General features: G+C 41.4%; 1 protein-coding gene across 1 annotated transcript in view; it reads right to left on the reverse strand.

Moving 5' to 3' along the window:
* Nucleotides 1-9481, reverse strand: part of CYP4B1 (cytochrome P450 family 4 subfamily B member 1) — a 50234-nt gene extending 40753 nt beyond the window's left edge. The window contains exon 1 of the mRNA XM_016962553.4: nt 9388-9481. Within this exon, the coding sequence (XP_016818042.3) occupies nt 9388-9474 (87 nt within the window). The 5' untranslated portion in view covers nt 9475-9481. The remainder of the gene's footprint in view (nt 1-9387) is intronic.
* Between the last annotated feature and the right edge of the window lie 5848 nt (nt 9482-15329).

Consider the following 15329-nt stretch of genomic DNA (forward strand, 5'->3'; position numbering starts at 1 on the left):
ACCTACCAATTCCGGACACACTAAGACTTGAAACTATAAAAATTCTAGAAGATAACATTGGAAAAACCCTTCTAAACAATGACCTAGGCAAGGATTTCATGACCAAAAACCCAAAAGCAATTGCAATAAAAACAAAGATAAATAGCTGGGACCTAATTAAACTAAAGAGCTTTTGCACAGCAAAAGGAACAGTCAGCAGAGTAAATAGACAACCCACAGAGTGGGAGGAAATCTTCACAATCTGTATGTCTGACAAAGGACTAACATCGAGAATCTACAATAAACTGAAACAAATCAGTAAGAAAAAAACAATCAATCCCATCAAAAAGTGGGCTAAGGACATGAATAGATAGTTCTCAAAAGAAGATATACAAATGACAACAAACACATGAAAAAATGCTCAACATTACTAATGATCAGGGAAATGTAAATCAAACCCGCAATGTGATACCACCTTACTCCTGCAAGAATGGCCATAATCAAAGAGTCAAAAAACAGTAGATGTTGGCATGGATGTGGGGTTCAGGGAACACTTCTACACTGCTGGTGGGAATGTAAACTAGTGCACCCACTATGGAAAACAGTGCGGAGACTCCTTAAAGAACTAAAAGTAGAACTACTATTTGATCCATCTATCCCATTACTGGGTATCTACTCAGAGGAAAAGAAGTCATTATTTGAAAAAGATACTTGCACATGCATGTTTATAGCAGCACAATTCACAATAGCAAAATCATGGAACCAACCCAAATGCCCATCAATCAATGAGTGGATAAAGAAACTGTGGTGTGTGTGTGTGTGTGTGTGTGTGTGTGTATATATATATATGTATTTATATATATGTATTTATATACATTATTTATATATAAATTATATATATTTATTTTTATGTATATTTTATATTTTATATATAAATTTTATATATTTTATATATACAAATTATATATGTAATTTATATATTTTATATATATAATTTATATATAAATTATATATATAAATTTCATAAATTATATATATAAATTTTATATATTTTTTATATATAAATTATATATATAAATTTTATATATTTTTATACATAATATATAAATATATATATTTTATATATAAATTATATATATAAATTTTATATATTTTTATACATAATATATATTAATATATATATTTTATATATATAAATATATATATTATATAAATATATATTTATATATATATATATGATGGACTACTAAGCCATAAAAATGAATGAATTAACAGAATTTGCAATGACCTGGATGAGATTGGAGACTATTATTCTAAGTGAAGTAACTCAGGAATGGAAAACCAAACATCATATGTTCTCGCTAATATGTGGGAGTTAAGCTACAAGGACACAAGGCATAAGAATGATACAATGGACTTTGGGGACTTGGGGGGAAGAGTGGGAGGGGGCGAGAGATAAAAGATAACAAATGTGATGCAGTGTATACTGCTCGGGTGATGGGTGCATGAAAATCTCACAAATAGACACTAAAGAAATTACTCATGTAACCAAATACCACCTGTACCCCAATAACTTATGGAAAAATAAAATAAAATAACAATTTTAGAAAATAAATAAACCTCATTCCTGAGACATGGGGCCAAAAATTAAAGTTATTCAACTCCTCAAGGCCCAAGGACTATTGAGGAAGAGGTGGATGTGTGGGATTGTAAGGGCCAATTTTGAGAGACAAAATAAGTTCAGTTTCTCTATAATTTAATAATTAATGTCAAAGGCACACGATGTAAGAACAGTATGTGGGCCTCTGTGTCAGATTAACAAGGTTTCCTTGATGCACTGACTCCTTAACAAAGGTTATAAAGGCTACAAAAGGCTTATGGAAGTTAAATCTTACAGTCAAGATTAAAATGTTATAGACTTTATAACGTTTGAAAAACAAACTTAATTGGCTTCATGCTGTTTTTATTGGGGCTTATTGTTTGGAAAATTAAGTCTGCTTTTTCAAAAAATGAAGGTTTTCACCTTTTTTGAAATCCTTGAGTTATCACTTTGGTTAAATGAATGACTTATTTTACAAAAAATGTGTGGTCTTATTTTGTGATATGAAGTGTTTTAAACCCTTGATATTTGACAGACTTTCCAAAATCAAATTATAAATTATGCATTTTTCTGACCCAATTAATCATTTAAGATATTAGGTTCCCTAAAGTCCAAAAATGACATAATTTGGCCTATTTGGTATAAAAATTATACAGGAAGAATTATCAAATATGAAATGAGGTTTGGTTTTCTTTGGGCTGTATTTGGATAAATATGTTATTGGTATGTGTTCCAAAATTATGGGAAACTCCTATAGTTCTAATATGAATTAGTGTACTTTATCAGTAATAATTATAATTCTGATGTTAAATTATTTGTACCTCTGATGGCACAGAGGTACAAATTTCCTCGTCAATTGTGTCTTTAACTATAGCTGCCCTAAAACTTTTTGCCATCCACAGACAATTTTTGTTTTGTTTTGGTCCTCTCTAGGTGGTCTTATCATCAGCTATAAAATTATCTCCCAAGAAGTCTTATAATCAGCTATAAAACTCTTTCCCAGTGGGCTTTTATTGGGTCTCTAAGTCAAGTTTGATTCCTTAAAGGAAAGCACACCATTCCAGTCAACACCTCGGTAAAATAACCAGTTTCTCCATTTGTGTCCTGTTACAAATGAAAACAGATTCTTATTGCACTTATGCAAATAACTGTCATGCTGTAAGTTAAGAATATTCACACAAATAGTTTCCAAATTCTGGAGAAATCAGGTAGACGGAAACAAATATGCTCCAAATTTTGTCCATAGGAGTATGCATAATGGTTAAAAGCTATCAACAGCTCAAAAGAAAACTTGCCTTGACTCTGGAAAAACAAAACAAAGGACCAGCAAAGTTTTAATCAAAAAGCCAAAAAGATTACTTTAGTCTTCTATTAGTTCAGTCCATGCAGTTAATTCCTGTTCTGCTTGATATTCATGGACATTTCAGCTCTCCATGAGTCCTAGAAGTCTTTCCTCTATTCTGATGTCACAGTCTCCAAAGTTATCAGAAACATGCCTGTTAGAGTCTTATGGATGATTATAAAACCACCTTCTAGAGAGGACCAAAACAAAACAACTATTTGTATGGCAGCCATAACCAAAGACACAATTGACAAGGAAATTTGTACCTCTGTGCCACACAATAATTTAACATCAGAATTATAATCATTACTGATAATGTACACTAAGTCATATCAGAATTATAGAAGTTTCCCATAATTTTGGAACACATACCAATAACATATTTATACAAATACAGCCCAAAGAAATCCAAATACCATTTCATATTTTACAATTCTTCCTGTATAATTTTTATACCAAGTAAGCCATATTATGTCATTTTTGGACTTTAGGGAACCTAATATCTTAAAGGATTAATTAGGTTGAAAAATATATAATTTACAATTTGATTTTGGAACGTTTTTCAAATATCAAAGGTTTAAAACACTTGATATCACAGGTCATTGCAAAATAAGTAATTCATTTAACCAAAGTGATAACTCAAGGATTTCAACAACAAAAAAAAAAAAGGCAAAAACCCTCATTCTTTGAGAGAGGAGACTTAATTTTTTTGGAAATTTTATAAATAATCTATAAAATCTTAATCTTAACCATAACTTCCATAAGCCTTTTATAACCTTTATTAAGGAGTCAGTTAATGCTTCAAGAAATTCTTGTTAATCTGACACAGGGGCCCATATGCTGTTCTTACATCAGCGTGTCTTTGACATTAATGATTAATTTATAGAGAAACTGAACATATTTTATCTCTCAAAATTGGTCCTTATAATCTCACATGCCTACCTCTTTCATTATAGTCCCTGGGACTTGAGGAGTTGAATAGCTTTAATTTCAGCAGATTTAAAGTAGACAGAAAAGAAAACAGAAAAAAAAGGGAGAACTTAGGAACTCTATAGTTTCCAGGTCAACCTTAGGGCTCTTTTTCCTTAATGTAAATGTGCACAAAGACCATATTACTTCCATTTTGCATAAATTCTGGCAAGCAGAGGTGCCATAAAACCTACAGAGTGCTCAAAAGAGTTCATTCTCCTTGTTTTCTCCTCATTCTTAGATTATTTGTTTCCCACACTTTTTTCTTAAAAGGAGGAAGTGAGCTGTGGCCAAGGGTTTTTGTGTGGTGGAGTGATGTGTGCTGCTTGTGGGTGGGGCTCCACAGGGTGTCACCACTGAGTTGTTTCCAACATCTTACGTGTCTCAGTGTCTCTCTCCAGAGGTCTATGACCTCTAAGAGGGTTCAAAACACTGGGTGACCAGCTGTTATAAGCATTTCCTGGACATACAAGGTAATCTCTGGTAACCCCAAAGCCAAAGAGGTTAGGTTATGCAATACAAGAAAACGGGGATTTAGACCTAAGAAGAATCTGCCCATGACTCTTGAAACTCCACAAAGAAAACAGAACACCCCAAAAGGGGTGAGTGGTACCTTTGTTCTGAATTCTTCAAAGGGGTTTAAGTCATTAGAAGCCTTCTCTAGATTTTTTTGGTACTGCAGATGGCAAAAGGGGGAAGGAGGTATAGGGTGGAAGTAAGTGAAAGAACATGTGTTTGTTTGTTTGTTTTTAACACAGGAAGCAAACACAGAAACCAAGTGCACGGTTGTTTGGAATTTGCTCTTCCCCCCACCCGTCTCTTTTTCAGCTGCAAGGAATTTTAGCCAAATTAGAGAGGCTTTGTTACCCATAATTTGGAATTCTCACTTGTATTTGACCAAGTGAGGTAGAGCTGCTCAAATCTGATGGGAGAAAGACTGGAACAAATAACAAAAAACCCCAACAATATGATCACTGCACACTCTAATAGTAAGGAGAAATTAAGACCAGCTGGTTATTAAACTTTAGCCAAGACAAAACCCCAATTCAGCTACTTACCTAGAGATGGGTCTCAGGCTGAAGATCGCTTCCTACCATCCTAGAAGCAGGAAGAAAAACTCAAACTCATCTTCCCTGCTGGGAGCAAGCTCAAACTCCATAAAGGAGTTACCTGCCTTCCATCGTCATGGAAGCAGGAAATCTTGCCATCCTTGTTGGGAGCAAGTAAAACTCCCAAAAAAGGTGGGGTGGGGGTGGGGAGTTGTGCAGCAAAGTAAACTTTAGATTTCCACCAAATTTTGGGAGATCAAGGATTCTCTGGAAGGGGTGCTCCCAGACCTTAGTAAATTGTCCTGCCGGTTTGAGCCGTAAAGTTAGCTCATGCTGGTACCATGCACCAATGGGAGGTTTGTCAAAGTTCAGGGGCACCTTCACTCAGAATCCCTCTATGGTTATCAAAATGTGAACCCTGAGTATCTGAGACAGGTCTCAGTTAATTTAGAAAGTTTATTTTGCCAAGATTGAGGACAGGTGCACAAGACGCAGCCTCAGGAGGTCCTGAGGACATGTGCCTAAGGTGGTCAAGGCACAACTTGGTGTTATACATTTTAGGAAGACATGAGACATCAATCAACATATGTAAGGTGAACATTGGTTTTGTCTGGAAGGGCAGGACAACTCGAAGCAAAGGCCAAAGGCAGGACAATTCAAAGCAGGGAGGGGGCTTCCAGGTCATAGGTAGATAAGAGACAAATGGTTGAATTCTTTTGAGTTTCTGATTAGCCTCTCCAAAGCAGGCAATCAGATATGCATTTATCTCAGTGAGCAGAGAGATGACTTTCAATAGAATGGGAGGCAGGTTTGCCCTAAGTAGTTCCCAGCTTGACTTTTCCCTTTAGCTTAGTGATTTTGGGGCCCCAAGATTTATTTTCCTTTCACAGTTTGTTGAATGAATGTTGAAGAGATTGGCTATTATAGCTGGAGATGGGGAGGAGATGGTGAGGAAAGGTTTACTGACCAATGTGAAATATATTGGAAATGTTGTACTGATGCCCTTCTGGTTGATGCAGTCAGCACTTCTTGTGACTGGATCCCAGTAGCTGCTGCTTGGTGGGCTCAAACCTCACCACTGTCCTCAAAGGGACCCATACCTCAATCTCCCAGGGATGTCAGGCAAACTGAATGTGAATTCTTGACAGAGGAGACAAAGCCAGGTAATACTCAGAGGAAGAAAAGATGTGTCCAGAGTGGTATCCTTGACCTTGGCTGCACATTTGAATCACCTGGTGCCTCTGACACATCCCTGTCCTCTGTGCTGGCCCACAACCTGTCTCTCCTGCTCACATGGCCTTCTTCACATAGTTGTCATAAGGAGCCTGTGATCATGGCAATGTTCTATGCATGTTATAAAACTGATGCACCATGTGAGAGATGCTACAGTTAGTGCCCAACATGGGTAGGGGGAAGAAGACAAGTCACTCCCTGTCTGGGCATCTGAGATTTCTTGATCTTTGTAGTTTTCCCAGCTCCTTCCATCTAGGTTGTACTTGTTTGTGAGCAATCCCAACCAGCTTTAGCTGAGTACCTTGGTCCTGAAAGTGTCAGGGGAAAAGGGTGGAGGGTGGAGATGGGAAGGGCAGGAGGGTAGTGAGGAACGTGAAGCAGCTGGGCTGGACAGAAGTCAGCCATTCTACAGGCTTTGTCCTGAGTTGAGGCTCCAGAGAGCATGGCGAACTTCTTCCAAGGTGCTCCAATCCACCCCAAAGATGGCTCTGCCACAAGGACAGCTAAAGATACAGCACAATGGGGATGATGTGACTCAGAATCCCTGCCCTCCCATGGACACCAGTCCCCAGCCCCTCTGCCCAGGATGGTGGGATACTTTAGATTCCATGTGAAACTGCAAGCTGCGGCTGTGTCACACTCTGCAGGAAATGAGTACGAGATGCATCCCTGGGAAGGATGGGTACAGTCTTGGCAAATGGAAGGAGAAGAGTAGAGAGAGACCTGCACCACAGAACAGAGAAAACAGCCTGCCTGAGTCGCAGCAAGTGAACAAAGATGGGCCAGTGCTTGAAAGGTAAACATCAAAGAGATTTCCTTCACCTGCATATAAGAGGAGAGAAACCACTTTTCTCCTATCAGTTTTCAAACTCATTCATTCGTTCATTCATCAACATGTATTTACCAAGCACCTACTATTGCACCTATAAAATAAGTACTGCTATTTATTGAAGTACTTGAAATAAATTAATACACAAGAGAGACGAGGAGCTCCCGTTCTGACAATGTTCTGCCAACAACAACAACAAAAATTCTTCTCCATATTTCCAGGAGCCCAGTCCAAAATGCAGGCATTCCCTTGCCTACCAATTGACTGCGTTCCTGGGAAGAGCACACCTGTGTAAGCCCAGAAAAATAAAGACCTTTGTGTGGGCATCAGAAAATGTGGGTTCTGGTCTTGAGTCTGCCTGTGGCTCACTAAGTGACCTCAGATGAAACCCTGTTGCTTTCAGTGCCTCAGCTTGTCCCATGTCAGTGAATCAGATGGTGTCTAGGAAGTGCCCTCCAGTGTGCACTCTGATGTGTCAATTTTGGCAAACTTTATGCTCCATTGCACACCCCGCAGCCCACCTTTTTGCTCTGACCATTGCTGTAGCAGCCAGCTGCATGCGGGTGTAGCCTATGGGCACCTTACCTCACTTCATCTCTCTTGCCTTCTGCCCTAGGAATTCCCTCCTGCTGCCAAGTAGGAGCCCACTCAGCCATTTCAGCACAGGGGGGATCCCATACACCTGGTAGAGCCAGGGAGTTAACATCCCTGCAACCCCTGACCAGGCAACCCCTGACCAGTGGAAAACAGGAGAAGAGTGGATAAATAAACATTCTCCTTTTCCATGCCTCAGGCAAATAGTTCTAAGGTGGATTCTACACAGTTCCTCAGAGGGTTCCTAGCATGACTAAGCCTGGTTGTCTCCAGCAGGTAACAGCTTTCCCTGTGGGTTCCTCCTGAGCCCCTCACTCCTATTCCCTGGGATCACTACAGGCAAACAAGTCTTTCCCTCAAGCTCTGCTTTTGGGGGAACTAAAATGAAGACATATGGTCATGTGACTGTGGGTGGAGGGTGCTGAGGTGACAAGGGTCGGAAGACAGAGGGTGGGGTTTATATGCTGGTGCTTAATATATGTGCTAATCCCATTTTATTGCATTGATAGTACAATGGATCTGCGTCAATGGGCAGCTCTTCCAGCCTGGTCCTGGGAAATCGTGAAGCTTGGAATCCCCCATGTAAATACCCAGTTTCCCAGATACCAAGACAAGAGATAACAGTATTTCTCGATTGCTCCAGAACCGGTTGGGGAAAGGTGTATGTTTGGCACATCAGAGAAAGCTCCATCTGGCATTACAACAGGACTTATTTCCTTGTTTATCTCCCTCCCCATCGGTCCCTCCCTCTCTTCTTTTCTCCTTTTCCCTTCCATCTCTCACTAAGGATGATGACTCAGCACTTTTCCTGAGTGGCTCCCCCTGGGAGATAGCTGGACCCATTGGTAGTCTGACCCCTGGCAGAGAGGGCTCTGCTCCCCTCTAGAGAAATCCAGGTAGGAGGGCATGTTCCCTAGGAGGGTGGGCTCCAGTCTGGGGACTCTTAACACCGCACCCTTTGTGCCCTATCTAATCCCACCCCATTTGGCATCTTCCATATAAAGTTCAATCATTTCTGACTTCAGGGGCCTGGCTGGGGTGGCCAAGAAAAAGCTAAACCTTTAGCCTGGCATTCAGGCCACTCACCATCAAAGCCATGCCTGGCTCCGCCACCTCCTCATCAGGCACACTAGCTGCCTGGGACGGTCAGAAGCTTCAGTTAAGAGCATCAGCTTGGCTTTCTGACTGACCTGAGATGCAAATCCAACCCTGGGCAAGTTTCTTAACCTCTCTAAATCTCAGGTTGCTAATCTGAGATTTAGAACAGAGGTTATCATCACCTCTAACCCGTAAAGTTGCTTGGAGGATTAAAAGAGATAATGTGTGCAAAGCACCTAGCTCCCACATTGACAGCTCAGCACATTTTAGCTTAATATTCTCACATGCAGTTGTTCTGGGGTAAGTGGTGATCGATAAAAGGAGAATGAGTGAGGCAGCCTCTAGCATGGATTCTAGGGCTTCCTTGCTTCCTGAACAGCTTGTCCCATGAAATAGACTTGCTTCAGAGTAATCCCAGCTGCCCCTGGCTGGTACTTGAGCCTGAGTGTGTGTGAAGTGGAGACAGAGGGCTGTGGAATGCGGGCAGGGCAAACGGAATCAGGAGGCCTAGAAGCTGGCTATGTTCCATTCAAGTACGATCCCAGTAAGGCAAGCCAGGTGTCTGCCTTCAGAGCAGCCTAGAGCCTTTGGCTAAGGGCATAAGATCAGGCTCCTGAAATAACAGTTTGTGGTGTGCTAGGCAGTGTATCAGGCTAGAAAGCTGAATCCAGGCCAGCCTCTGCCATGGACTCACTGTGTGATCCTGGGCAAGTAGATTCCTTCTCAGGTCTTCAGTCTGCCCCTCTGTTCCATAGGAGGGTTGGAAGAAGTCCCGTCTCATGCTAAGATAGTGCGTCTTAACAATATCTTACACCTGAGATAGAGAGCAGAGTTAGCACAAAATCGGGAGACTGAAAGCAGCTGAGAGAAAAGCAAAATTGACTTTTTCTCTCCTCTAACCCCTAACCTTTGCCTACCTAATTCTATGCTTTTCATAACCAATGCCCTTCCTCCAGGAAGTCCTCTAAGAGTTCATTCCTACACCCACACTGCTGTGCTTGGCTGTTTGTGATTCCCTTCCTGTATTTAGTCTGTTATATAAAAGTGCATTTGTTCACAAGCTCTCCTCCCCTCACTCTCCAATCCTACCTCCCGAGGCCCTCCAAGACCCCTCCCCCACTCAAAGGCAGGGGCTCATCTAATTCAACTCTCTGGTGGCCCATGGCTTAGCACAGAACTCAGTAGCCAACCATCCCAATGTGCCTGGGACTAAGAGCTTCCCAGGACACAGAAACTTTCAGTGGTAAAATCAGCAAAGTCTTGGGCATACTGAGATGGCTGGCCACCAGTTCATCCATAGTTAAGTCAGTAAGTGCTTATTGAGTTGAATTAAGAGGGGGAAAAAAGCAAGAAAAACTTGTTAGGAAAGTTGATGGCCTGTTTCTAATGAATTGCAATTTCTGGGAGATAGGGACCAGAAATTCATTGGTCTTAATAATATGCCAAGGCTGCAACAAACATGTGCACAACTACAGACTTTGGAAAGCATTTTCTCAAGCATTTTCTCCATGGATTCTCACAAAACCCTGTGAGTTTGTTAAAGAAAGGAACCTAATCCCCATCTCACCAGCCACTAAGGTATAAAGAAGTGAATACATGGGGAAATATACCAAATCCATGGATGAGAAGACTCAGTATCACAAAGGTGGCACTTCTTCCTAAAGTAATCCATAATTTCAATGCCATTCCAAACAAAATACTAACAGGAATTTTTGTGGGACTTACTGAGCTGGACCTAAAATTCTTATGGAAGAATAAATGGCTAAGTATAGCCAGAAGAACTGGAAAAAGAGTAAGAGTGAACTTGCCTTCATAGGGATATCAAGACTTTTCAAAGCTATAATAATATTTAGAAGTGTGGTAATGTCACAATGGAACAGAAAGACTAATATATTAAAACTTCATGTAAGATGAAAGTATCATTACAAATCAGTGTGAATAAATTAAGTATTAATAGATGATGCTATAACTATTGGCTATCCACATGAAAATGAGGAAAATTAGATCTCTCATATCATACTTAAAAATTCCAAATGGATTAAAGACCTAAACATTAATTTGTTAAAGCTTTAAAACTTTTAAACCATAAGGGAAAAATTGATATATCTGATCAGAAAAAAAGGGATAAATTTTACCACATTAAAATTTGAAATTTGTGTATGACAAAAGGTATTTAATAAGCAAGATTGAAAGACAAGTCACAGACTGAATCAGATATTTACAAAGCATATAAGCATCCAAAATATATAAAGATTTACAAATAATAGGCAAAAGACAAACATACCAATTAAGAAATGGGCAAAGAACATAAAAAGGCAATTTATAAATGAAATATCAATGGCCAAAAACATGGGGAAATGTTTAACCTCACTAGAAATTAGGGAAATGAAAAGCTAATCCAGAATGAAAGTTCATTTCACATTCAACAAATTAGCAAACATCTTCAAGTTTGACAATGCCAAGAGTTCAGGATGTGGAGAAAAAAAAAACTCTCACATATTTCTATGAGGAGTATAAACTGAAGAGCACTGTGGCAATGCTTGGTAAACTTGCAGAAGCACAAACCTCACCACCCAGTGAGTCTTCTTCTAGCCACATACCCAATTCCTATAATTATACCCAGAGACCAATGAAGGGTGTTCCTTATAGCTGTGCCTGCAATGGTAAAAAAAAAAAAAAAAAAAAAAACGGAGAAATATCCCAACTTCCCCTCAGTAGGAAAATTGATATGTAAACTGAATAATCCCTGCAGTGGAATAGCATATGGTGGTTAAAATTAATCAACCAGTTTACATATCTCAGTAAGAATACATCTCAAAAACAAAGCTAAGTGGGTGGAGGGTAGGGAAGGAAGTTGCGAAAGCACATAAACATTTATGTAAATTTTTTAAATACAAAAACAACACTATGCATTATACACACACATCGTATGTAGAAAAAATATGAAAACATGCATGGAAACAATACATGTTAATTTCAGGTTAGATTTTTATGGAGAGAAGGAATGAAGAGGGATAATTAGATAGGGTTTTAGCTGTATCTAGGGTTTAACTGCTTTTAAAAGATAGGGTGCCAGGCACAGTAGCTCATGCCTGTAATCCCAGCACTTTGGGAGGTCAAGGTGGGCAAATCACCTGAGGTCAGGAGTTAGAGACCAGCCTGACCAATATGGTGAAACCCCATCTCTACTAAAAATACAAAATTAGCTGGGCATGGTGGCACATACCTGTAATACCAGCTACTTGGGAGGCTGAGGCAGGAGAATTGCCTGAACCTGGGAAGCGGAGGTTGCAGTAAGCCAAGATCGCAGCCCTGCACTCCAGGCTGGGCAACAAGAGCTAAACTCCCGTCTTTAAAAAAAAAAAAAAAAAAAAAAAAAGATAGAAAGGGACATCTGAAACAAATAGGGCAAAATATTCACATCTGTTAAATCTAGAAGATAGGTTCATAGGTTTCTGTTAAATTATTTTCTGTATTTTCAGTTTGTTTAACATCTTGTCTCATAATTTAAATGTTAGATTTAAAACACCACCTTGGCAGGGGCGATGTGTGCAGTAGCTCCATGGCAGGGCTTGGAGCAGCCTCAGATGGGGCATGACTCAGTGACAAGTTGAAACAGTGGTGGCAGTGGCCATGAAGAGGTGGTCTCTTGAGCTTCTAGTGGCAGTTATGGTGTCCCTCTGGCTCCAAGGGAACCCATCTGAGTTAAACACAACCAGAATGGTCTTTGGACTCTAGCAAGCTCCTGGAGATTTCCCGAAATGATCACACTAGCAGGAGGCCCAGGGAGGAGCAGAGGGCACTCTCAGAGACTGGGGAGGTAGGAAATGCAACCATCTCGCAGGGATATTAAAAGGAGTTAGAAAGTAAGTAGTGCCTTTTGCCTTTTGAATGGAAATTGCTAGAAGACCCCATTCCCAGCTTAGGGGCCACAGGCTGAGAACCACTTCCTCTGGCTGACATGGCCCAGAGCATCCTGGGCAGAGCTGGAAGGAGAGCTCAGAGTCCTGACTCCCAGCCAACCCACAACTGCCATCTCAGCAACTCCCAGCATCTCACAGCCTCCAGCATCAAGAAAGCTTCCAGTTTGGTAGTAGGGTGGGACTGCTGCCCAGAGTTGCCAAGTACCACACTGTGCAATGAAGACAGCTCTCTCTGCCATGAAGGCCGTGAAGCCTCCTTCAGAATCTGAGATCTCTCCCTCAAACTTGCTCTGTCTATGGGTGCATGCAGGACAATGTCCCCATCCTCACCCCTCATCATTTCAGCCTATGGTCGGTTAATCAGTTTCTTACCATCAGAATTACAGAGCTCAGAGCTGAGAACGTTAGCAATAAGTCTTTCAGTCTATGGGTAAGTCCTAGAGAGGAGAGGGACTTTGTTATCAAGCCACTGAAAGAGCTGCGAAGAGAACTTTGTGCTCTAGATTTGTGCATTGAGGCTGAAAGTCCCCTAGCAGAGCTGGAAGCCCTGGTGGAAAATTACACAGGGAAGGGAGGAGAGACATCTGAGCTATTCTAGTGATGGAGCCCAGAGTGGGAAGCCAGAGCTCATGGGATGGGGTCCCTGGCAACCAGGTGTCTGTGAGCTGTCCATGTGGAGATATACATTACTCAGGGCTTTACACAGAGGGAGCCTGGAGCAGCAATAGTTTCAGAAGCTGTATTAGTTCAGAAATCTGAAGAATCAAGGGAGCTTGCAGTAGCCAGAGGGTCGTGAGCTCTGTGGCCAGAAGGCAAGGTCTTAGGGGAAAACCCCAGGGCCTTCTCTAATCTTCTAGGTCCACCCAGAGGGTACAACCTGGAGTCAAAGGGAAAAGCAAACTCCAGCTCCAACAAAGCAATGGAGAGGAAAGGACAGTGGGGAAGCAAAGAGCCACTAGGAGCTCACATGGCTGCCTTCACGAAGCTGGCAGGAGGATGTCATAGCAGACAGTCTGGCAGGATGGTCACAGTGGCTGGCCACCCTCCTTGGCTTTATCTTTTTTTTCTAGCACTATTCATGTTACCCAGCTGTAATGAGGGAGAAGCAGCTTGTATTATCTGGGATTCTCCAGAGAAACAGCACTAACAGGATGAACATAGAGACAGAGGAAGCTTTATTGTAAGGAATTTACTCACATGGATTGTGGAGACTGACAAGTCCCAAGATCTGCTATCAGCAAGCTGGAGTCCCAAGAAACCCAATGATACAGTCCCAGTCCTAGTCCCAGTCCAAAGGCCTGAGAACCAGGAGAGGTGACAGTGTAACTCCAGTGCAAGCCAGTAAGCTCAAGACTCAGTTCAAGTCCAAAGACAAGGAAAAAGTAATGTCCTTGCTAGAAGGCAGTCAGGCAGCATGAGTTCCCTTTAATTCAGCCCTTTTGTTCTATTCAGGGCTTCAACTGATTAGACGAGGCCCACTCACTTTTGGGAGGGCAATTGGCTTTGTCCAGTCTATGGATTCAAATGATAATCTTAACTAGAAACATCCTCACAGACACACCCAGAATGATGTTTGACCAAATATCTGGGCACTGCATGGCCCAGTCAAGTTAACAGATAAAATTAATCAGCACACAGCCTCTCCATCCAGAAGCACCTGGTGGCTGTTCCTTCTCAGTCCCCTTACTGGCTCCTTCTTCTCTGTATTCATTATCTATTATTATAGAACAAACCATCCCAAAACTTAACAACTAAAAACAACAATCATCTTTTCACATAATTTCTGAGAGTCAGGAACTGGGGAGCAGTTTAGGTGAATGGTTCTGGCTCGCAGTTTCTAATAAGGCTGCAGCCAAGCTGTTGGCTGAGGCTGCTGTCACCTGAAAGGGCAGGTGACACGTGGCTTCAGTTCCACACCATGGGGCTCCCTCCCTGGGGCTGCTCACAACGTAGCAACTGGCTTCCCCCACAGTAAGTGATTCAAGAGAGAGAGAAAGCACAGGAGAGGAGTGACACAGTGGATCACACCTGCAATCTCAGCACTTTGGGAGACCAAGGCAGGAGAATCACTTGAGCCTAGGAGTTCAAGACCAGCCTGGACAACATAGTGAGACCCTGTCTCTATGAAAAAAAAATTTTTTTTTTTTTTAAAAAGCCAGGTGTGGTGGTATGTGCCTGTCATCCTAGCTACTCGGGAGGCAAAGGTGGGAGAATTGCTTGAGCCTGAGAGGTCAAGGATGCAGTAAACCGTGATCGCACCACTGCACTCAAGCCTGGACAACAACAGAGTGAGACCTTGTCAAAAAAACAAAAGAAGAAGAAAGAAAGAAAGAAAGAAAGGAAGGAAGGAAGAAAGGAAGGAAGGAAGGAAAAAAATAGACAGCAACCAAAAAGGAAGCCATCATGTCTTTTATCATTTGTCTCAATTTGTCTCAGATGTGATGTGTCATCACTTCTGCCATATTCTATTAGTCACACAGTTGCAGCCTGGTACAATGTGGCTGGAGCTACACAAGGATATAAGTTCCAGGAGGCAGAGACATTAAGATCCATCTTAGAGGCTGACTACTATACCCTGCACCAGACCATTAAATGTTGGTGGCCGCAGGGTTCTGTCTCAGGCCTCCTGCCCTTTTCCTCCGCATTCTCTCTGGGGACAATTCCCCATTCCCACCTGTATGCCAACAATTCTCAAGTGTATATTTCCTGCCCA

This window comes from Pan troglodytes, chromosome 1 (genome assembly GCF_028858775.2).
Source record: "Pan troglodytes isolate AG18354 chromosome 1, NHGRI_mPanTro3-v2.0_pri, whole genome shotgun sequence".
Classification (NCBI taxonomy): Eukaryota; Metazoa; Chordata; class Mammalia; order Primates; family Hominidae; genus Pan; species Pan troglodytes.